Source organism: Arvicanthis niloticus, chromosome 5, assembly GCF_011762505.2.
Source record: "Arvicanthis niloticus isolate mArvNil1 chromosome 5, mArvNil1.pat.X, whole genome shotgun sequence".
Taxonomy (NCBI): Eukaryota; Metazoa; Chordata; class Mammalia; order Rodentia; family Muridae; genus Arvicanthis; species Arvicanthis niloticus.
The window spans coordinates 63,055,276-63,078,232 of record NC_047662.1 but is presented as its reverse complement, the minus strand read 5'-3'; the positions used below and the strand labels follow the sequence as shown (position 1 = coordinate 63,078,232).

General features: G+C 44.4%; 1 protein-coding gene and 1 long non-coding RNA gene across 2 annotated transcripts; one reads left to right on the top strand and one right to left on the bottom strand.

The window, feature by feature from the left end:
- Positions 1 to 2,584: 2,584 nt before the first annotated feature.
- Positions 2,585 to 7,388, bottom strand: Rps6 (ribosomal protein S6). The gene is made up of 6 exons (XM_034503000.2): positions 5,739 to 7,388; positions 5,218 to 5,349; positions 4,648 to 4,858; positions 4,375 to 4,521; positions 3,315 to 3,472; positions 2,585 to 2,716 (listed from the first exon to the last, which is right to left on the bottom strand). Exons 1-6 carry the CDS (start codon positions 5,742 to 5,744, stop codon positions 2,621 to 2,623), a joined length of 750 nt encoding a protein of 249 aa, XP_034358891.1. The 5' UTR covers positions 5,745 to 7,388; the 3' UTR covers positions 2,585 to 2,620.
- LOC143442418 (uncharacterized) lies at positions 6,222 to 8,558 on the top strand. The gene is made up of 2 exons (XR_013110613.1): positions 6,222 to 6,354; positions 6,830 to 8,558. It is a non-coding gene; the product is annotated as an uncharacterized LOC143442418 (long non-coding RNA).
- The last annotated feature ends 14,399 nt before the right edge of the window (positions 8,559 to 22,957 follow it).

The window sequence follows — 22,957 nt, the reverse complement described above, 5'->3', positions numbered from 1 at the left end:
CAAATTAACTTTACCTTCATTGTTTGAGATTAAAGATGTACTGAAGGGCTGAGCCACACCATACACAATCCCAGGATTCAGTGTGATCAAATATCCAGCAACACATGGGGGCTCACAGACTGAACCACCAACCAAAGAACATGCATGAGATAGACCCAGGCTCCCTGTACATAGCAGATGTGCAGTTTGGTCTTCATGTGGTTCTAACAATTGGAGCTGGAACAGGGGCTGTCTCTGGACTTTGGATCCTTTGGATCCCTTTCCCCTTGTTGAGGGGCTTTGTGTGGCCTCAGTGAAAGAAAATGTGCTTAGTCCTACAGCAACATTAATTGCTAGGGAGGGCTGGCATCCATGTGGGGCACATCTCTGATAAAGGGGGGAGGGGGCTGGAGAGATGGCTCAGCCATTAAGAGTACTGACTGGACTGCTCTTCCAGAGATCCTGAGTTCGATTCCCAGCAGCCACATGGTGGCTCACAGCCATCTACACTGAGATCTGATGTCCTGTTCTAGCATGCAAGTATACATGCTGATCATAAAACTTTAAAGAAAAATACAAAGTCCTGTTATCTTCATATATGGAAAACTTTAAAAAAATAAGGCTGGAGATGGCTCAGCGGTTAAGAGCACTCTTTCAGGACTAGGGTTCAAGTCCCAGCATCCTCATGGCAGCTCACAACAAACTCTTGTTACAGGGAATGATTCTCTCACAGACATATCATGTATTTAAATCACCAATGTACATTAAAGAACTTTAAATATTAGCTCTACTTATTCTAAAATCAATCTTCAAAATTAAATCTTGCTTAACAATACATCCTAATTTTGACACCATGACTTACCATGAGATATACCAAACTGGGGCAGTTTCCTGGGTGCTAGTGTCACCTATCTAGCCTATGATTGTACTTCTAGTGATCAAGTCATGTAATCATATTTTGTTACCACATCCCTACAATTAGGAAGCAGACTAATTACAGTAAGCCAGATGATTTCTGGGTCACACATGACAACTTACCTCATGCCACAATATGCCTTTTAGGGAATGTCTTAGAAATATCATGGTGTTTTACACAAAAAGTGAAAGCTGGGCATGTTGGCACCCAGCCAACACTCAGGGAAGCTTGAAGCAACTTTGACCCCAAGCCAGCCAGGATACAGAAAAACACAAAAGCACACAGTCACATGTCACATAAAGATGAAGTCTGGACAAAATCAACAGTGGCAGCCTGAGACCACGTAGAAGCACCAACTGCTGGGTAAGCAGGTTAAGTTATAAAGTCACACACTAAATACTACAAAGACTGACAGGTTTAGGAGTTCTGATATTCACAGCCAGAGTTAACCAGCTTCCAAAATTAGAATGTATTTATTTGAACATTGATAAATGTTATGTTGGGACTTAATACTGGTTTCAGTGGATCAGTTAAATCTTGGGATGCGACATAGGACAGAATAACTGGGAGGTACCAACGGCAGCAAATGCTTTACAAAAAGTACAGGTGATTTGTATTGTAAAATCTATGCACTAAAAACAAGGTGGCTTTGTTCCTGTACCCTTTTCTTTTGGTAATACCTGTGAATGGTACCCTAACACCCAAGTATGAAATACTTTTCTGCCAGAAAAAAAAAATTACTAGATTAGAATTTCCAAACCTGTCAGACAATTTTAGAACACACCTTTAATCCCAGTACTTGGGAGGCAGAGACAGATCTGAGTTGCAGTGGGTGTGGTCTACAGAGTGAATTTGCCAAAGTCAAAGAAACTGTCTTGAACCCCCACCCCAAAACAAAATCATGAGCAGGTCTTTGGAAGAGTATCTCCCATTTTAGTTTGCAGAACACCTGTGATCAACAAGTCATGTGTAACAAAAACAAGATGGAGAAAATAACCTGTCTTTGCTACAAAGGTTCTAATTTGTAATATACAACCAAAACTTACTGCACCTAAACAGGTGTATACACATCAGTGGCAGTGACTGGGAAGATAACTGAGGCCTAGGTTTAGTCCCTACCATTACTGTTCACCAAGAATGCAACCAAATAGGCCATTGCCACTGTAGAAATTATAGTACATCTCAGGGGCAGGGAAGGTAGGAGTGCATGGGGGCTACCTTTTGGGACAATAGTTACCTTTTAACAAGTTTCAAGCAGTGTTTTGTAAAGGTCTTTAAAGGCTGTTTCTTCAATGAGACCAGGCTGGCCTCAGAAACCTACCTGGCCTCCCAAGTGCTGAGATTAAAGGCGTCCGCCACCACTGCCCAGTTGCCATCCTACTTTTTAATCTCCAAATGTGTCTTGGGGTAGAGACTAGATGATTATCATTTGTTATTTGAAAAGAATCACTTTCCCCTATTCTAGCAGTCCTATGTATGTATTCCTTTTCCTATGACTCACTTCCCTTCATTTAACTAGTTACACTTTTTTTTGGGGGGGTTTTTCGAGACAGGGTTTCTCTGTGTAGCCCTGGCTGGCCTCAAACTCAGAAATCTGCTTGCCTCTGCCTCCCAAGTGCTGGGATTAAAGGCGTGTGCCTCCACTGCCCGGCTCTAGTTACACTATAAATAAAAGCCAATGAAAGAGAATCAAGGTCTGATTATTTATTTGTTACTCTTAAAGACTTATTTTTGACTGGACTCAGACTTAGAAGTAGAAGCTCTCAGCGAGGACAGCCTACGTCTCTTGGCAATCTGTTCTTGGCGCTTTTCTTTGGCTTCCTAAACAACACCAAAAAAAAAAAAAAAAAAAAAAAAAAAATACAGTTAAGGCTTTACCTTGGTTAAAGATGCAAATCCAATGGCATTTCTGCATTTTGTTATATAGAGTGAAAAATTATAAAGGCCATTTTATGAAATATGTGTAAATTTTTTGCCTTAGACCTTGGGCAGAAAAGCATCTGCCAGCAGGTTTGGGCCCATCTAATTAGTTACAGAGGAGGGGGAGTTACAGGACAAAGGCCTGTTAAGAACATCCCAGAAACTGACTGGCCAAGGGAGGAACTACACCCTGCCCCCATGGTACGGCCTACTAGTGTTCAAAAAAAAAAGTAAAACAACCAATTCTGTGCACCCTCGCGAACGTTTTCCCCACCCCACCCATATATAGGCACTAGAACCCTGAGCCACGAGGTCAGTCCCTCTATCCCCTATGTGAGATATGGGGATATGGGCTGGCCCAGAGCTCTGATTTAATAAACCACCTCATGTGCTTTACAGCAAGATGGTCTCTCATGTGTCCTTTGGGTGCGTGCTATCCTGTGACTAAGTGGACCTCCTTTCTGGGGAGTCCCGGACCTTTCAGTTACACCACTCTTACCTTCATTCTCTTGGCCAAAAGTTTAGCGTACTCTGCAGCCTCCTCCTTGTTTTTCTTAGTGCGTTGTTTCTTCAGAGCAATGCGCCGGCGTTTGTGTTGCAGGACACGTGGAGTAACAAGACGCTGGATCTTGGGTGCTTTGGTCCTGGGCTTCTTACCTACAAGTCCAGATGAGTAATCACTTCTTAGTGTCCATGCTGCATGGCCATGCACAGTGGCAAAACACAAGCCTGCGCACCCTTGGCCCAATTCAATCCCCACCACCACCCAAGGCCAGTGCTATCCTCAAAACATATTTTGTAAATATTATGGTCTGCATTCTTATAATCTCACCATATTTTCTATTTCTCATGCTTGAATCCTATTTTCAGACTCTGCCTACTATTAGAAATTAATGGTAAGTTATAAAATATTCATTTTAGCCTTTTGGATTTATACTCCTTACTCCACATTACAGGCCTGTCTGGGAACAGAAACCTGCTGTCATCTCAGCTGATGGGCCCCTGTAAAATAAGCTGGGTAGCCAAGTCCTGTGGACCATTTTTAAACCTCTTGTCAACTAAGTTACACATTTTCTCTAGTATCATACACTTTCTAAAATATGTCTACGTCAATAGTCCTGAGTTATTTGTATTTAATGTACAAGCTATGCTTCCTACAGAAACATGAACAATGTGTAACTGATGCTGTGGATCTTCATTAATGAATGTAGCCTAACAAATACTATTTATTTGTCCTTCTGTCTTAAGTCTTTCTCCTGATTTTCACAATCTATGTCCCAGAGATGAAAAATCCACGAGAGCCATTCATCAGTAAATTAGTGCTTCTTCTGTAATCCAAAGCACCAACTTAGAACCTGGTCTCTCCAAAATCCTGTCTCCTGCAAGTTGTCCTTTGACTCCCATATATACACAAAGTGCTTTAAAGGTTTTTTAAAATGTATTAAAATGAGAATGCTTTTATAATCTCAGAAGCCCTGTCACTCATAATCCCAAAGCTATAAACAAAACTATCTGCTAAACCAGACTCTAAGCAAGCAAAGCCCCCAAATCCCTGTTACCTTCTTTGTTTAAGGGCTTTCTGACAACATATTGGCGGACATCATCTTCTTTGGAGAGATTAAAAAGCTTTCGGATTCTACTAGCTCTTTTAGGTCCCAACCGACGAGGCACAGTGGTATCTGTCAGTCCAGGAATATCCTTCTCTCCTTCGAAGAAACAATCAGAATAAAGAAATTCAATCTCTGTACCACAAGTTCATTGGTCAACACCCCACTCACTACCTTGGAGGCAGACCAATAAATATATATTCCAATAAATATGAAAAGCCTCACCTTTCTTCACAATAACCAAGTTGAGCACACTCAGATTGGCATCCACAATGCAGCCACGAACAGACTTGCGCTTCCTCTCTCCAGTTCTCCTTGGTCTATAACAAGAATGGCCCTTACTCAACAGCAGGCGCACTCTGCCATGGGTCAGAACGCCTTGCTTCATGGGAAAACCTTGTTTGTCATTCCCACCGCTGATCCGGACCACATAACCCTGCATTGAATATAAAATAGCACATTTATACTAAGTCCAAACTACACAGTACAGGTTCTTAACCTCTTGACACCCCACTAGGGAGAGTATCTGAGACCAATTTCAACCACTCACATTTTGTCACCGTTTCCAACTAAGGTCAACTAGCAATCTCTCCATTTCGACTTACACTATCCACCCAGGTTGTACTAGAGTGAACATGAAGGGCTTTCTAAGACCCTGCATTACGACAAGCAAGAAGAAGCAACTCTTCTTGGCACATTTCCCCAAACCTCGTTCTACTAATGGAAACTAACCAAACCCCAAAGCTTGGGCTCGCTGTTCAGAGTTGGGGTAGGGACGCCAATGACAAACTTTACCTTCCACTCTTCACCAAGAGCATCAGCGGCTACTTCTGTGGCCATGCGCTTCTCATAGAAGGTCCGCAGCTTGCGTTCGTCATCTACTTCAATGAGTTTCTGACAGCCAGTGGCGGGGAAGGAGATGTTCAGCTAGGATTTTAAAAGCGGGTGGGGGGACAAAAGAAAACCTTAGGAACCTACACGAGGCCAACAGTTCGGTCGCAGGGACGCCAGAGCGACCCTCGCCATCTCGGAGCGCACAGTGGCGAGGGGGTCAAGAGCTGCGGGGCAGCCCGCTGCAAGCGGGGCTTCAGGCCCGCATGTGCCCCTGCCGGGAACTGGGCGCCGCCATTGCGCTACGTCCGCGGTGGCGGCGCTACAATCGCTCGCCATCCGCTCTCCCAGGGGGAGCCAAGGCCCCAAGAGCGAGCTCCCTCCTGCCTCAGACCCTTCTCCGTTTAATGCGGGATTCGGGAAAGCCTGGGGCTGAGGCAGTGCCGGGTTCTCGGGCTCGAATTGCCTCACTCAGGGTCTCCTACCTTCATCTTGACACAGCCGACCGCCTAGACGGCGTCACGAAAAAGAGGCCCGACTTCCGCTTAGCCCAGGTCACATAGCGCTCTAAAGTCTCGCGAGAATAGTCTGAGCAAGGAGCCGGCGGAAGTGAGTGTGAAGGGGCGGTACTTCTGGGAGTGGGATTAACTATCCTGAGAGGCTGGTTTGTACCGAGGTGATATTTTAGCTTCCTTGATCTTCCTGGTGACCTTGTCCGTCGTTTATCACGGGGATTAGCCGCTTTTTAGCTCATTTTTCCCGTGTCCGACCAGACTACTCCACTAAAGAGCCGAATCTCCGTTTCGGACCCTGGTTTCTAGTAGTACCTAAATGGGAAAGCACGACCAGAATTGTCGCCCTGGCTGACCCGTCTCTCATATCTACGGAACATTAGCAGTTCAGAATCTTGTCCTGGTCCCAGCGATTGACAGTAAGAAATCCTGAAAGCCAGGCTTTGTTCTGCATCAATCCGAGTGACTCCTGTGGTCGCCGGACCGCAGAAGCCAAGCAGTCAGTCACGTTTACCCTGCACAGACAACTATCGGATGCCTCAGAGTCTTGAGCTTACCTGCTTTCTCTTCTACCAAAATGTTCCCTTTTGTGAGTTGGGTGGGAGTGACAACTCAGCTTGGAGATTGAACCTAGAGTCTCACCACTGGGCGTCACTGTCAGCTTCAGCTCTTTTTCAAGACACAAATCAACACCATTTCCGTGCTTGTTTACTGCAGTTACATACTGTTCTGTTCAAACTCATTTTTTGTTTGTTTGTTTGTTTGTTTGTTTGTTTTATTCTGCTTTTGTATAATCCTGGCAGTCCTGAAATTCCCTATGTACATCAAACTGATCTGCTCACCACTTTCACCAATTTCTGCCTCTAAAATTTTGATTTAAGCCCATCATGCGATGGAATCAATTGGTGGTTGTCTTTTTCTAACTGGCTGGTTTCCGCTGAGTGTAGTCTTCAAGGTTTATCTATATTTTGATGGGATTTTCTTCCTTTGAAAGGCAGTGGGTGTGGGTGTGGGTGTGATCACATTTTTGTGTACTGATTTTTTGTTGTTGTTGAACATTCAAGTTGCTTCATACAGTATCCTTGGGAATGTGGATGTCTGCCTGGAGCCCTCAGCCATCAGAAGGTGTCTGATTCCTTTGACCTGGAGTTACAGATGGTTGTCAGCTGCCATGAAGGTTCTGGGAATTGAATGCTGATCCTCTGGAAGAGCAGCTTCTAGTCCTAACCACTGAGATGTCTCTCCAGACCCTGTTACCTATTTTTAAATTTTAGAGTGTTAGACCTGCCATTGATGATGCCTGCCTCTAACCCTGGCGCTGTGGAAACAGAGACAGGACGATTGCCACAAGTTCTTGCCAGCTTGGTCTACATAGTACATTTTCAGGGTAGGCAGAACTACATAGTGAGAGTCTGAATCAAGCAAACAGATGAGACTGGGGTTGGAGAAGCTTGCATGTGATATGGAGTTATCTTCTGGAGGCAGGCTTTCACTTTGCAGCCCAGGCTGATGTCAAGCTCCATGGTGTTGCTGGGGATGACTCCTGATCCCCAAGCTTCTACCTCTCAAGTGCTGAGATTATTTGTCATAGGCCTGTGCCACCACTGATTTGATCTTAAAGACTGATCCCTGTTTTTAATTATTTTAGTTCTTATATTAGGTCATTGGTCCACTTGGAGTTTTGTTTGTTTTTTAAACCAAATCTCACTATGTTGCCTAGTGTGGCCTCTTGGCCTCTGTACTTGAACAGCCCTCCCTTTCCAGCCTTCCAGGTGGCTGGAACTACAACACATGCCATGGAGACCTTTGTTCATCCTCACGTGTCTCCAGAGGTAGAGTCACCTCCTCCTTCCCCATGCAGGGATGGAGTTGTCCCAGCAGCACATGTGATGGCAGCTCTCTCACACACTTCACCTGTCCCTTTGGTCTGTGTGTCTGTCCAGTGCCCGGTCATACTTTTGATTTCCCTAATTTTGTAAGATTCCTAGAATGGGACTTGTAATACTAACACTCAAAAGGAGAGATGGGAGAGATGTGAATGCCAGGCCATCCTTGACAACCTAGCCAGACCTCATCACCACAAACAGAACACACACAATTATTAGCCTGTGAGTGTCTAGGGCACATAGGGAAACCCTGTCTTAAACAGTGTCTTAAGCAAAGTGGTGCACACCTTTAATATAGCATTCTGGAGCCAGAACTTGTGGCACACCTGTCCCACAGATCTTGGTTTCTAAATTCTATGACCTATTCAGAAAAATAAGCATTCTCTAGCAAATTTCACTGACTCCAGATCTTTGGCAAGTAGACAACAAAGTAAATGTAGAATATTTGTTCCAGAAAAAAAGTAATACCTCAAAAACTCATTGTGTGAGCAGGGTAAAGGGATAAAGGTTTCTGACTCTGAATATGAAAAAAAAAAAAAGCCATGGTACAATTCTAGAATGCATGCTGATCTATATAGCAGCTGGCTTGAACTTTTAAAACTTAGTATCGTGTCTTGGTACACATCTGCCATCATAGTAGCACTTAGATGAGGCAGGAAGCTGAGGAGTGTAAGGTGAGCCTTAGCTACATAGCAAGTTTGAGGGCTGGTCTCTCAGTTTCTATGAATTGGTTTCATGGACAGCTGTGGATACCGAAGTCCATGGATGCTCCAGTTCCTTATTTAAAATAGCATGATATACACATCCGACTTCCTGTGTACCACCTAATACAGTATACATGCTATGTAAATAGTTGTTTTATGCTACTTATAAGAAATAATGACTATAAAAAGACTCCAGATGTTCATTATGTGTGCAGGGTTTTTTTTTTCTCAAATAGTAAGATTATTGTATCTAGATATGCTGATTCCATGGATACAGAGGATTACTGTACTGAGGGAAAGGAAACACCAACCAGGAAGGTGGTGCATGCCTGTACCTCAGGATTTGGGGGTGCTCCAGCAGGAGAATCAATAAGTAGTTCAAGGCCCACCTCAACCATAAAATGCATTGAGGCCATCCTGGACTAGCTGTGGATCAAACCAACCAGTCAGCCATGTTGGGTTTGTGTTTACAGTATTTGGGAAATTAAAGGAGGATCATGAGTTTGAAGCCAGCCTGGGCTATATAGTAAATTCCAGAGTAGCCTGGGCTAACTAGTGAGACACTGTCTCAAACAAAAGAACAGTAAAATACAGGAATAGACATTGTAGGGGAAGAAAGGGGTTCTAGTGTTTCAGAGAACTGTTTGCCCAGTCTTGGAGGGAGGGAGGGAAGGAGAGAATCATTTTAAACACAAAAGGCAACTTAAAGGACAATCTCTACTTCTTTTCCCTTTTTTCATTCATTTATCTATTTATTCATTTTACATTCAGATCAAAGCTTCCTTCTCCCAGTCTCACCCTTACAAATCTCTCCCCCCATTGCACCCATCCCTTCTCAGAGAAGGTGACACACCCCTTGGGATACCAAGTCACAGCAGGACTAAGTGCATCCTCTCCCACTAAGGCCCAACCAGGCTGTCCACCTAGGGGAAGGGGATCCACATGAAGACCAAGCTGTGCATCTATTACAAATAAGTAGGGGGTCTAGGCCCAGCTCCTGCAGGCTCCCCGGTTGGTGGCCCAGGCTCTGTGAGCCCCCATGGGCCTAGGTTAGTTGACTGTAGGTCTTCATGTATCCTTGACCCCTCCAGTCTGCTCAGCATTATCTCCAACTCTTCCACAAGACTCCCTGGGCTCTGACTGATATCTGGCTGTGGGTCTCTGTGTCTGTTTCCATCCACTGTTGAATGAAGCCTTTCAGGAGACGGTTACGCTAGGTTCCTGTCTTCAAGCATAGCAGAGTATCACTAATGGTGTCAAAGAGTTGGCTCTCTCCCATGGCATGGGTCTTAAGTTGGGCCAGTCATTGGTTGGCCCTTCCTTAATATCCACTCCGTCTTTGTCTTAAACATCTTGTAGGCAGGATAAATTTGGGGTTTAAGTTTTTGTGGGTATGCTGATGTCCCCCGCCCTCCACTGAAAGTCCCACCTAGCTACTTGAGATAGCCACTTCAGTCTCCATATCCCCAGGTGCTAGAAGTCACTCATTACACCTGGAAATCAATTCAGCTAGGCAAGCTGACTAGTAAACTCGAGGGATCGACCTATCTCTGCCTCCCTGGAACTGGGATTACAAATGCATTACTGCTCTACTCTGCTTCTTATGTGGATGCTGGGATCCAAGCTCAGGGCCATACTTGTGTGTTGCAGGATATTGGAGCACACTGAACCCCAAGATTGTGTTATTTACTGGAAAACCCATAGAGAGTAAGAGGAAAGTCAGGCGAAAGGATAGAGAAAAGCGCAGGAAGTAGACGGCAGGGACATTCAGTGTGAAGGGATTTTGAGATGGCCGTGGAGAAGGACAGCATCCTTTTGAGACATCAGCTGAGGAGGAAGGTCAACTGGGTGCTTTCTCGGCCTCTCTGAATTAGGAGGCTTTCACCCCAGCCTCTGGCTCCTGAGTCTTCATTGGTAAAACCAAACAATTGGGATTTTGTTGAAAACAACCTAATACATGCTTAACAAGTGTTCTACCACATGTATGCATACACCCTTGCCACACACACCACGCATACACATCTCTAGCCCTTAAATTATTGAAAGAAGTTCACATACTTAAATTTCTCTCTATGTAAATAGCCAAGTTATCCTTCGAAATGGAAAAAAAAAAATCCTGAAAATCTCATTTCAAACTAAGGGAAAATTTCAGTGGTTCACATATCTCACGAGAGATTTTTTTGAAAAATGTATTTTTATTTATGCATACGTGTATAAATCTGTGTGAGTATCATGTATCACATGTGTGTGGGCTGTGAGCTGTGTGATGTGGATGCTGGGAAACGAACTTTGGTCCAGCAAGTGCTCTTCACTGCTGAGTCATCGCTCCAGCTCCCGTAGCTACTCTTTGAAAAACATGTTCCAGTATTTTCTGTGTGAGTGAGTGTGTGTGAACATGCAAGTGCCAACAGTGCATATGTCGAGGTCAGAGGACATCTTGCGAGAGTTGAATCTCTTTCCATCATGTTGGTTTTGTGGATTGAATTCAGGTCATCAGGCTTGGTGGCAAGTTAAGTTCCCTTACCTGCTGAATCATCCTGCTGGCCTCTTTTAGAAGAGATTTGGGGGAAGAAGGGGAATATAGGCTCTTTCTGTAGCCGCGGCTCTCCTGAAACTCACTCTATAGATCAGGCTGGTCTTGAACTCGGATATATCTATCTCTACCTCCAGAGTGCTAGGATTAAAGACATGCACCACCATGCCTTGTTTACAAGTGATATTTGTTAGCATTTCTTCTAGGCTTTGCCCCACTGTTACCTGGCAATAGGCAGGTATGCCTGACTCACTAAAAAGGGGGCTGCTTGCCCCCTCCTCACTCTCTACTCTTGCTCTCTTACCCTCTTCCCCCTTTGTCCCTTCTCTCCCCATTCCCCTCCCCCCTCCTCTCTCTGCCTTTCTCTGCCTCTACTACCCCCTCAACTCCCCTCCCCGTGCCATAAATAAACTCTATTCTATAGTATACCATGGTGTGGCTCAGAGGGAAGGGATGCCTCAGCATGGGCCCCCCAGGAACCCCCTCCCAGCCCCTCACCATACTGTGCCTCAAACAAACATATCCTTGCCTTTTTTTAAAAGTGTTTTTATAAAACACAACAATATTAAATTAAATTTTTCAGAGAGAAGGAAAATTATTTGAACTGGAACTCATTCCCACATAAAGACAGGGAAAGTATTTTTAAAATGAAAACAAAAGACCAGTTTTTCATATCTGTGCATACATATCTGTATTTATTATTTGCGATAGTTTTTTATTGCATTCAAGGACAGACTTAAATTCAGAAGCTTTCTGCTTTAGCCTTTTCTGTTCTGAAATGACAGGCCTATGCCACATACCAGGCTAAAACCATTATGTATGTGTGTGTGTGTGTGTGAGTGTGTGTGTGTGTGTGTATGTATGTACCACAATGGGCTCACTTTGTAGACCAGGCTGGCTTTATATTCACAGAGATCAGCCTGTTGTTAAGAATAAAGGTGTGTACTCGCACACCCTGCTAGATACTCTTATTTTTAACAAAAACAAAACAAACAATAACAACAACAACAAAACAAAGAGAGAAAGAAGACATGCAGCCAAGTGTGGTACATGCCTGTAGCCCCAGCACACAGAAGGTAGAGGCTGGAAGATAACTGAGATCAGCTTCACCTGTCAAGCTTGCTAACATGAGTAATGTCTCTGTGTGAATGGAAAATTTTCAGTAAGTCCATTTAGGGAACCACCAAATATTTCTAGATTGAAATTTCTTCAAATTTGCACACTTTAGAGGAGCATCAAGTGTCCCTTAACTAGAGTATCATTTGTTCTCAAAGTTGCATTTGCTAGTATTTGGTATGTAGTCTAGAACTTTCTGATGGACAGCTGACCCTTATATACTGGCTGTATTTCAGCCTCATGCCTTTCAGGTCATAGTGGCATGGTGGGATGAAGGCAGCTGGGTTGCTGAGCACTTAAGAGCACTTACTGCTTTGGCTCTTGTTTTATGTTTTGTTTTGATATAGGGTGTCTATGTATCCCTGGTAGGTCTGGAGCTCACTATGCAGACCCAGTTGGCTTTGAACTTACTGTTTTGGCAGAGGGCCCATGTTTGGTTGCCAGCACCCACATGGTGGCTCACAACCATCTATTACGATTCCAGTTCCAGAGGATCTGACACTCTTTTCTGGTTTTCCAGGCTACTACGTGCATATGGTACACATAAAACTCATGCAAAACATACACACATGTATGCATAAAATTGTTTTTTAAAAAATCTTAAGGGCTGGAGAGATGGCTCTGTGGTTAAGAACACTGGCTGCTCTTCCAGAGGACTGGGATTCAATTCCCAGCACCCCTTAGCAGCTCAAAACTGTCTGTAATTCTAGTTTCAGGGGATCCAACACCCTCACACAGAAATGCAAGCAGGCAAAACACCTGATGCACATGAAATTAAAAAAAAAAAAAAAATCTTTAAAAAAAAAAAATAAAAAGCAGCCTAAATGTATTGGTCATCTTTCCCACCGCCTCCCAATCCCCAGTCTCACTCTCATGCCTCAAAATCTCAGGAGTAGGACTTTCTTCTGTTTCTTTCTCTTTCTGTTTTTCTTATTCTCATCAGAGAGAGAATTTTAGATACATACATTGGTCAGATTATGAACAATAGTTTTCTCCTTTCACCTTTGTGTTGGTTCCAGAAATTGAATCCAGGTTCTGGGCTTGTACCCCAAGCCTCACTTTTACTCCTGTGTGCCCTGACCCAGTGAGGCAGCTCTTCACTGTGCTCCCTCCCTTTCCTTTGTCGTTAGACAGCATCTTAGTATATAGCCCTGTCTGGCATGCACCTCGCTGTGTAGACCACGCTGGCCTCAAACTCACAGAGATCCATTTACTTCTGCCACTCGAATGCTGGGGTTAAAGGGATGGATCACTATGCCTGGCTACTTGTTTATTTACTCTTTCACTTATTTATTTATTTAATTTAGTTGTGTTTTTTGTTTTGTTTTGATTTGTTTTGACAGGGTCTCTCTATGTAGCCTTGACTGTCTTGGAACTCACCTATGTAGACCAGTTTGGTTCTGCTTCTGCTTCCTGAGTGCAGGGATTAAAGACGTGTACCAGTCAGTACGCCCACATCATTCATATGTAGAAGTACTTCTACTCAAGCTCTCTTCTTGGGGCTCTAATTTGCTCCAAACTCTCTTATGCAAAAGGAACACCACCTGTCCCTTTAGCTCCGGCTCAATGTTCATGCCTTCCTTCTGGGCTGTGTAAAGTCGCCTGCTCTTTGTTAACATGTTACCCTATCTGGATTTGTCCCTCTTCAGTATCAACTCTACTTCTCCCTGGCATTTCCTGATCTTTGGCAGAGTGAGGAAACATGAAGTGGGTAGGCCACCTCCACATAGCTAGCTCCCAGAGGTAAGACGGACTGTCCTGATGGGCCAGTGTTATCTCTCTCACAACCCACCGTCAACGTTTCCCTGGACTGCAGACTCTGACTAATTCCTGACCTACCTAGTTTGCCTGTGGCCACTGAACCATCTAGACCCACCAGGATGCTGATAGGAGCTTGTTTGCTGGAGGTCCCCTAGGTCCAAACTTTTCCAGGAAGAGAGTGATTGATATACTTTATGTCCTCAGATAGGGTAACCTTGGCTGCTCCGCTTGTGCCTTCTGAAGGAAAGATGAAAGATAATAACCACAAGCTGTACAGAAACTGCCTTTGGCACTAACTTGAACTTCTGTTGGTCTTGAGTTATGTGATGTGTTTGCTGATAATCTACAGAAGCCCTTTGTTTCTGAAAAACAGTGTAAATGTGTACTAGGTAAAGATAACCATCCAAAGTACCTGCCACCTAGTTTCAACAGTTACCTATTTGGGTCAATGCTGTTCCATTTGGACCACCCAAACCAGACTGTCCCCTCCCCTATTATTGCAATACAAATCTCCCATGTTCTGCTTTATCATAAATACTTCAGCCTATATCTCTAAATGAGCTTTTGGTTTTTGTCTGTCTTTGAGTTTGATCAGATTTAGCCTGAAATAAGGTCCCAGGGTTTTTATGGATTCTGTTACCTTTCAGAGCCCTGTGCCTATCTGCAGTGAATACCCTCTCTCATCCCCAGGTAGCCACAGGCATACTTTCTACTATAGTTTTATCTTTGACAGAATGCTGTCAAAATGAAGCCATGGTAGCCTGCTATAAGCCCATCTTCAAGACATAACTGTGAAGGCTAGACAGATGGCCCAGTGATGAAGAGCACCAGGTGCTCTTCCAGAGGTTTCGGGTTCAGTTCCCAGCACTGGCATGGCAATTCACAACTGTTTGAACTCTAGTTACAGGAGATCTGACATTCTCACACAGACATACGGGCAGGTGAAACACCAATGCACATAAAATAAAAATCCATAACTAAAAAACATAACTGTGGAGCTGGGCACATATTTGGTTGCAGCAACAAGAGAAATAATTAAAACACATGTGTTGAAAATGTCCCAATAGTCGGGCGGTGGTGGCACACACCTTTAATCCCAGCACTTGGGAGGCAGAGGCAGGCAAATTTCTGAGTTTGAGGCCAGCTGTGTCTACAGAGTGAGTTCCAGGACAGCCAGGGCTACACAGAGAAACCCTGTCTGGAAACCACCTCCCCCCACTCCCCCCAAAAAAGCGTCACAATGAAACCTATAACTTGCTCATGATCCCCTGGCGTCTGCCTCATAAGCGGCAGAATCACAGCGTGCATTACCATTCCTTACTCCTTGCTTTCAATTTGAGAGTTTGGGAGGTACAAAGTGACATCCACTTAGAATATCAACACATTACAGACTGAAAACAAGAGAACTGTCATTAGTTCAAAGCCACCCTGGGGTCTATGAGACTCTATCTCAACGTGTACAGCAACCAGACTAGTAGCGAGGCGTCTTTTTCCTCCTACTGGGTCTCACAGAGTAGCCCAGGCTGGCCTAGAACTTCCTGCAATCTACCTGCATCACTGTCTCATGCTGGGGTATAGTCCTGAACCACCATGTCTATCTAGAAGTAGTCTTGATAGTTCAACAGCCACCATGACTACCCCCCCCCCCATCCTCCTCCTGAGCTGGTTGCTGGGGTGTTCCGCCCCTTGCTTCTCAGTCTGGTCCACTGCTCTCTGCACCTATCCACTATCCACGGCTCAGCATCATCTGGCTCAGCAGTCAGGCCCTGTTGCCTTCCATGGTGCAGGCTCTGGAGATATTCGAATGCCCAAGGAGATGCTGTCCTTCTTCCCCACACATTCCTCTCTCATCTCCATGTTCTGCAAATCTCTCTAATCCCAGTGTGCTCTTAATCTCCTGGCCTGCCTTTTCGGTGGCGGGGCAGTGTCTTCGAAGATATTCAGCCTGCACTAAATCCCTAACTTTTCTCTTTCTTCTGGGCTTTGGGCTGGTAATCTACTTTTTGGCTACTCAGGTCTTTTGAAGTTGTCTCTTTCATGCCCTAATTTCTTTTTAGAGATTTAGCTTTTTAAAACTCTCCTGTGCTGGCTAGCCTTCATTAAGTCCTGCGAGGGTGAGAACAAAGCCTCCACATTAGTGGTTTGCAATACAGTACAACTTGCTCAAGTTAGCTCTCTGTCAAAGATTTGCCTGAAGCACTGATTTGCTTCATGGACTTTTTTTTTTTTTTTTTTTTTTCAATCATAAATGAAGACCAAAGAACAGCCCCACTTTTTGATGTAACAGGGGAGAAAAGGTATGGTCAAACCCCTGTTCAGGTATGGCGCAAATCAATTCCAGTTGGCCACAACAGAGAAGTCAAGCCCTGTCCCATAGGTTTGAAAGTATTTCAGCTGGCCTCGAACTCAGAGAAATCTGCCTCTGCCTCTAAAGTGCTGGGATTAAGGGCATTCACCACTACACCCAGATTTCAGCACTTTTATTTATTTATTTTATTGTTTTTTTTTTTTTTTTTAAATGAGAGTCTTACCCTGTGGTTCTGCCTTGTCTGGAACTCATGAAGCCACTTTGGCTTCAGACTTGCAAGCTTCTCACCTCTGCATTCCTCATGCTGGGGTTACACAGTTCTTTTATTACATCCAGCTATTGAATTCGGTTCTTTGGGGGCTAAGAGCAGTCTTTTTATTGGTCTTATATTATCCATAACTTATATGGGGATGCTTAAAAACTGTCTGTTAAATCTTTGCAAGCCAGAGCTAGAGTTAACGGCCCGCTATCCAGAAGCATTAGACAAAACACACCCAGAAACATCCTATACCCTTCAAGCAGGCAAAGCTTTCTGCCTCCCCTCCTCCCAGCTGTTTGAGGCAGGGTCTCCTGAAGCCCAGGCTAACCTCAGATTCACTGTGTAGACTAGGATGACCTCCTGCCTTCATCTCCCAAAATTTGAGATGACAGGTGTGTACTACCATAATACCCAGTCTTACATTCTGCTGGGGATGGAACCCAGGGCCTCATGTGTACACCAATGAAGCTCCGTTAGGCAAGTGTTCTACCAATTCAACTACATCCTTATTCTCAAAACCACTCATTTTTTTTTAATTTATCCAGTCTTAACATTGTTTGTGGTTTTTCAGCCCAGATTAGAGCCAGAAGAGAAACATTTCTAGAGGCCATCAAGGGCTTACAAGTAGCAGGCACCTGACCCCAGCAATTGCCATGCCTATTTGTAGATGCAGTGTTGCCTGGCAAAGACCTGCTGCCTGCAAACCCCACCTCTCTTTTCCCTCTCCTCTCCTCTCCTCTCCTCTCCTCTCCTCTCCTCTCCTCTCCTCTCCTCTCCTCTCCTCTCCTCTCCTCTCCTCTCCTCTCCCCTCCCCTCCCCTCCCCTCCCCTCCCCTCCCCTCCCCTCCCCTCCCCTCCCCTCCCCTCTTCTTCCTCCTCCACCTTTTCTTTTTTGGTGTAGGAGATAGAACCCAGGCTTTGGCCGGCGGTGGTGGCTCACGCCTTTAATCCCAGCACTTGGGAGGCAGAGGCAGGCGGATTTCTGAGTTTGAGGCCAGCCTGGTCTACAGAGTGAGTTCCAGGACAGCCAAGGCTATACAGAGAAACCCTGTCTCGAAAAAACAAAAAACAAAAACAAAAACAAACAAAACAAAACAAAAAAAAGAACCCAGGCTTTGTACATGATACATATACACTTTACCACTGAGTTACGACCAGCCCTCTCCCTCATTTCTGAGTCTAGACTCTCAAATTGAAAGCAAGGAGTAAGGTATGTTACACTGTAATCCTGCACTCACGAGGCAGAGACAAGGGGATCATGAGCAAGTTATAGGTTTCATTGTGACGCTTCCAACACATAGGTTTTAATCATTTCCCTTGTTGCTGCAACCAAATATCTGACAAAGGGTTATGTCGAGGAGAACAGGCTTATTTTGATTCACAGTTCTTAGACATATAGTCCATTACAGAATGAAGACGAGGCAAGCTGGTCACATTGTGTCACTGTGGGAAGCTATGAGCGGTGAAGGCCAGTGTTCATCTAGGTTTCTTCCCCTTTTTGTTCAGTCTGGGGCCTGTGGGGTGGAACTGCTCACATTCAGAGTGGCTCTTCCTTCTTCTGCATCTCCTTGGTGATTCCAAATATAGCCAAGGTGACACGATTAGCCTTTATACTTGTCACCATACACTGCTCTCATGTGGCCCCTCACCAACTGTTAGATTTGGCTTTTTAAAGAGTTATAGCCCAGAGTGAAACTGTACCCTTTTTACACACTTCTTGAACATGACCGAGGGTGGACTGGGCGACCTCCAGTGTATTTGTAGTTGGCGCTGCTGGGCTTATCCTGAGAAGGAATCAGCAGCCTACACCAAGCAAACAGAAGAGAACTCTGGCCAAACAGGGCAATGCAAAGAATGTCATCCTTAATCAGGTACTTCTTCCTTCACTGGGTCAGGTGCCTAAAGTTTTTGTTTTTCCCAGTAAAGATTCTTTGGTTTGATATTCTACTCTCGGAACAAGCTGAGCTGGATACTTCCCATCAGATATTCGCTTAGGTAAATATTGTTGCACATTAAGTAAAAATGCAAGATATCATGGGTGTGTTTGCCTACGTACATGGTGGCATCTCCAGAACCTGGTCTCCTGAGTCTGTATCAGTGATTTATATTTAGACCAAAGGTACTGTAATGGCAATTCCTGGTTGTCAACTTGACTATATCTGGGATGAACTACAATTCAGAATTGGAAGGCTCATCTGTGATCCAGATCTTGAGGCTGGAAGATACAAGTGTTTGACCTGGATCTTATATGATCTTGAGGCATAGTGGTCATGGAAAACTTAGGCCTAGGCAAGGTAGTACACACCAAAGGTGTGTATTACCCTAGAGACTGAGGCAAGGAGATCTCTGAGTTCAAGGTCATCCTGGGACAAAGCAAGTTCCAGATCCAAGCATAGTGGTTCACACCTTTAATCTGGGCCACACCTTCTGCTAGAGACCTACATAAGGACATTGGAAGAAGAAAGACTTACTCTTCTTCAACTGCTTGCACTTACTTGCCAGCACATCTGTTGGAATCTACTTCTACAGAAGACCAAGTTAAACAACTAGCCTTGTGGGACTGAGCAACTACTAGGTTCTTGGACTTCCCATCCACAGCTGCCCATGGTTGGGTTAGTTGGATTACAGACTAAGTCATCACAATAATTCCTTCAATAAAGAGAGGCATTCCATAAGCACGGTGACTCTAGAGAACCCTGACTAATACAGAAGTTGGTACCAGGGACTGAGGTATTGCTGTGATAGGCCTGGCCATGCTTTTGTTTGGAAGAATGTATATTTAGGAACTTTGATTTTGGAAAGCGAGTATTTTGCTAGCAGCCTTTAGATGAAGATGTAGAATTCTCATGTCTGCCTGGGTGCTGCCATGTTCCCGACTTGATGATAATGGACTGAACCTCTGAACCTGTAAGCCAGCCCCAATTAAATGTTGTCCTTTATAAGACTTGTCTTGGTCATGGTGTCTGTTCACAGCAGTAAAACCCTAAGATAGGTACAATAAGCAAACTCAGCATAGAACTAAGCCAGGCTTTGTTCCTGTTGCTACGTCCCCCAACACACACACACACACACACACACACACACACACACACACACACACACACACACACTGTTTACAAGATTGAGTATGAAACCATTGATTAGTTGCTGAAGCACGATAGTATTAGTAGAACCCAATCTCAGAATCACTTACCTGACAATAGCTACGGACATTGAATGAGATCATTACAGTTATTGGGAAAGTGTTTTGATCAAAAAAAAAAAAAAAATGTAAGTCATCAGCAGACCAACACGGGTGTTCCTGGAGGATTCTCTGAGTTTAGTGCTCTCTGCTACTCACCCACAGCTAGTGGCTCACACAGTGTGTAGTAAGAAGGCGTTAAGGAGATGAAAAGCATTAAGGCAGAAAATGCTGGGCTGGCATATTGATTACTTCAAGCTGAAATCACTTAAGACATTGTACTTTCACAAAGAGTCAGTCAGCCTTTCCCCTATATGTGGCAAGCCATAAGAAGTTTTTGAGGGATAGCTAGAAATGTAGAAGGGAGTGTGTCTAGCACGGTTGGGTGTCCTAGAGTCTATCTTCAGCACCACAGAAAGAAAAAGACAACTAAAGTTGGTGAGAAGGCTGTCCTATGCATACCGAGACCAGAAAATAGCTTAGAACAGTAGAGTCTGGCGATGTAAATTCAAAGAAATGCTTGGCGCAAGCTCCATCCTCTATTAGCGCCTACATCCTTCTGTCTCATATTTCTCTTAGTAGCAGCCCCTAGAGCAGTGGTTCTCAACCTGTCTAATCCTGTGATTTTTAATACAGTCCCTCATGTTGTGATGACCCCTAACCATAAAACTGTTTCCATTGCTACTTCATAACTGTAATTTTGCTGCTCTTATGAGTCTCGATGTTTTTCTCCTGTCAACCAACTGGCTTTTGTATTGATTGGAATCCCAAATCTAGCCAAAGACCCTACATAAGCACCAAGAAGGTAAAAGAGGGTGTTCTCTCTCACAGTAGAGGACTTGGATCTAAAACCCGAATCGTTTCTGACAATACATACTCCAGCAAAGGGCTGGAGAGATGGCTCAGTGGTTAAGTGTGGGGAGCGGAACTCAAGATGGCGTCTGGCTGGGTGCCAGATGCCCCTGGTGTGTTGGCTAACCATTTTAGGAAGCCTGCGTGGCACATAGGCTAGGCTTTACTGCGTATGCATTTTAGAGCTCCAGGGGCCTTTTAGGATACTTCAAGGTTCCTGAATAAACCGTGTCGGGAAGGAGATCCCATGTCCATTGTCTTCTGTCTGCTGGTCGGTTCAGGAGGCAACAGTTAAGAGCACTGGCTTCTCTCTCAGAGGATATGGGTTCAATTCCCAGTACCCACATGGCAGCTCATAACCATCTATAACTCCAGTTCCAGGGGGCCCAATGCCCTCTTCTGGCCTCCATGGGCATTGCATGTGGGGGACAGTCAAATGTGGGCAAATAAAACACCCATACACATAAAAATAAATAAAAAATTAAAAATATTGAGGATACTAGGGGCTGGAAAGTCAGTGGTTACGGGTTCCTGTTAGGCAATTATGAAGAGCAGAATTCAGATCCCAGAACTCATGTAAGACACTGCTTCCTGTACCGCCATGCATCTGGTACATGACCGTAACTCAGCTCCAAGGAGAACGGAAGCAGCATCTGGGGTCCACTGGCTACCAGCCTAATTGAGAAAAAGCAACCCCCAAATTCAGGGAGAGACCCTGTCTTAAAGGTAAAGGCAGTGATAGAGGCTATACCTGGCACCTGCTTTTAGCCTTTCTCTGCATGAACAGACTTGAGTAGCACTCTCCATGTGTGCCTACACCTCTTACCTGACAGTCTTTTAAAAAGTATTGAGGACCCTGAATAACCTTTATGTGAGTCTATCACCTGCGTTTATAGCTGCCTACCTATCATCAACATTTTTGCAATGCTAAAGATTTAAACTGGGGTATTTAATACCTATGAATGTGTAAACACATTCTATTAGGTGTCCATATATAACACTGCAGCCTTTGGAAAGCTACAAAGCACACTGATTCTTTTTAAAATGAGAAGGAATCTGGATATGGTAGTATGTGGTATGAGCCTATAAATTCTAGCATTTTGGGCACCAGCCTGGCTTACGTGAGATCCTGATTCAAAGAGAAATTAAAAACAAAAGTATTGTAAATGGTAGATAATGTCACAGAATTAACACGAAACATTTTACAGTATTAACAGGAAACAGGTCCACGTGGACCACAAGTTGAGAAAATTGCCACACACAGTAACTGTTTTATATCAGAGTGGATAGATGTAGATAGTTTTTCTTTCGGAGATTACAAGCGCGTGCTACTACACCCAGCTTAGTTTTGCCTAAGCTATCGGGAGGAGAAAAGTATAATCATATGAGAAAGCAATCTCTTGCTGGACAGTTGGTATTCAATCTACAACAGTGGGGGAGGCATTACAGTGCATTTATCGTTTGTGGCTCTGGCCTGCTCACTCCAGCTAGCCTGTAACTGACCCTAGAAGGAGGTCACAGTCTATGTTCTTCTCCTTGGGTTCCAGGAGACCATCAGTAGAACTGGTTCTAGAGAAATAAGTGGTGATAGAAAGCGGGATAATGAAGACACAGGAGTGGCTTAGCCTGTAAGGAATAAAGCTGGATTTCCTGAACAGGAGGTAGAGACTGGCAGCTTCTGCCAGCCATGGAGACAATGGCTGTGTGGGTGTCTGAGGAGGAACAGAGACACAGATGCATTTGCTTATAGGAGCTCCAGCCAGGAGAGAAGGCAGGCATGCCTGAGCAAGAAAATGACAAACCAGTGGAGATTGCTGCCATCTTTGCCACTGTCCTTACCTGGAACTTCCTAAGGAAGAGGTCCTGAGTTGCCACTGAAAAGAATAAAATGGTTTTCTCTAAGATCTTACGTATACCACATAAAATTGGCTTACATTTAGAAACTATAGGATAATTACAGATGTAAAACCATTATGAGCAGATAGGTCACCTGCCCTGAACTTGATTACTAGCTTTAACATTCACACTGGTAGAAAGGTGAATAGAACCCACTGCCCGGGATGCCACCGGGACACCTAATGAGTGACATATGAACACTCCCAATAGAACCCAGCACACATTACTATATGTACTATATACTACTATGTATGTATTATGTCCTGCACTTGTGTGTTCTTACCTTCTATACTGCATCTTCTGTGGGTTGGGATGGCTGAAGGTTTCCCCAAGTCTATGTTACCCACAAACGACTAAAGACTCAGTATTACAGAAACGCTCTCCTGGTGTGTGTGTGTTGGGGGCGGGGGGGAGTGTGTGTTCAGGATGATTGGAAGGGTCCAGAGGACCTGTTGCTACAGCCTTGAGGATCTTTTTACCCTAGCCAGCAGCGAGTTGGGTCTGGTAAAGCTATCCAGCCTTCAAGAGGAACAAGAACCTTCCTTAGGCGTGAGAATTGGTCCCAACTGCAGTGAAGAAAATTGCTGCGAACTCCCATGGAGTCCAAAGGGGTCCGGGTCTCCGTGCGTTTTTTTCGTATTTTACATTTTTACAAAGGGTAGAGATCGCTTTGGCGTTCTTTACACAACCTGGACGC

Coding starts and splice junctions, on each gene's coding strand:
- Rps6 (XM_034503000.2), bottom strand. Junction 4,859..5,217: donor CTCTTGGTGAAGAGTGGAAG/GTAAAGTTTGTC, acceptor TATTCAATGCAG/GGTTATGTGGTCCGGATCAG. Junction 4,522..4,647: donor CTTGGTTATTGTGAAGAAAG/GTGAGGCTTTTC, acceptor GTTTCTTCGAAG/GAGAGAAGGATATTCCTGGA.